The sequence below is a fragment of the Nannospalax galili genome, unplaced genomic scaffold (assembly GCF_000622305.1).
Source record: "Nannospalax galili isolate Female #2095 unplaced genomic scaffold, S.galili_v1.0 scaffold104, whole genome shotgun sequence".
NCBI classification, from domain to species: Eukaryota; Metazoa; Chordata; class Mammalia; order Rodentia; family Spalacidae; genus Nannospalax; species Nannospalax galili.
Window position 1 is genome coordinate 2,707,101 of NW_008353596.1, and position 1,026 is coordinate 2,708,126.

At 66.0% G+C, this 1,026-nt stretch overlaps 1 protein-coding gene across 1 annotated transcript in view; it reads left to right on the plus strand.

Moving 5' to 3' along the window:
• Positions 1-1,026, plus strand: part of Neurl1b (neuralized E3 ubiquitin protein ligase 1B) — a 35,076-nt gene continuing 34,050 nt past the window's right edge. The window contains exon 1 of the mRNA XM_029554869.1: positions 1-108. Within this exon, the coding sequence (XP_029410729.1) occupies positions 78-108 (31 nt within the window). The 5' untranslated portion in view covers positions 1-77. The remainder of the gene's footprint in view (positions 109-1,026) is intronic.

Here is a 1,026-nt window from a genome sequence, read left to right on the forward strand (position 1 = left end):
CGGCAATGCCCCGCAGACCGGCCTCGGCCCCCGGCCCGCCGCCCCGCTAGCCCCGCGCCGCGATCCCCGGAGCAGCCATGGGCAACACGGTGCACCGGACCCTGCCAGGTACGCGCGCCCCGACCTCGCGGAGCCGCCCCAGCCGCGGAGCCGTGGGCGCACAGGGGAGCCCGGCGGCCCCAGTCCTGCACGGCGCCCCGGGAGGAGGCACCCCTGCGGACCGTGCGGACCCGGCCTGGTCCCCCTGGCCTTGGCCGTGTGCCTTTGTTCCAGCCGGAGGGCACTGAGAGGCAAACCGGGGGCGTCCGGATCGGCCAGCCAGGGCTTCCGACGGTTGGAGCCGCCCGGCAGGGACCGCAGCAGCTGCAGGGAGCGGGTGTCGGGATCACCGGGCTCAGCCGGAGGCGCCCCCGCCGCACGTGCTGCCTCCTTGGCCGCGTTCCCACGCGCGTCCCGCTGTTCCCCCTCCAGTATCCGCTCAGCCTGGGGCCCTTCTGCCCCATCGGACCTCTAGAATAGAATAGAGACCCGAGGAAGGGGGTGGGAAAGGGGTAACGGGCGGGGTGTCTGGGTGAAAATACCTGGTGGTGGTAGGAACAGGTCAGTGCCCTAAGCTCCCTGCCGCAGCCTGACAGATTCCGGGTCTGAAAAGAAGCTTCACCATAAGGACAGGCACCCCGATTTTACACACGAAGAAGTTGCAACTCAGAGGAGGAGAAATGACTCACCCAATACCAGGCAGTAGTGGGGGACTCCGGATGGGCCCGTCTGCCCCCCCCCCCGCAAGTCTTTAGAAGTGTTTGGGCATAAAGCTGGGTATTCATAGCATCCTTCGGGCAAAGTCTCAGTCTCTCTCTCTCTCTCCTCTCCTCTCCTCCTCTCTCTCTCTCTCTCTCTCTCTCTCTCTCTCTCTCTCTCGACAGGCTCAGCTTAGTAAAGAAGCTCTCATGCAAATATAGTGCCAGGTTGTCGGAACACTGCTGACCTCCCCCTCTCTGCTCTGACCCCCCCCCGCCCTCCCTACCG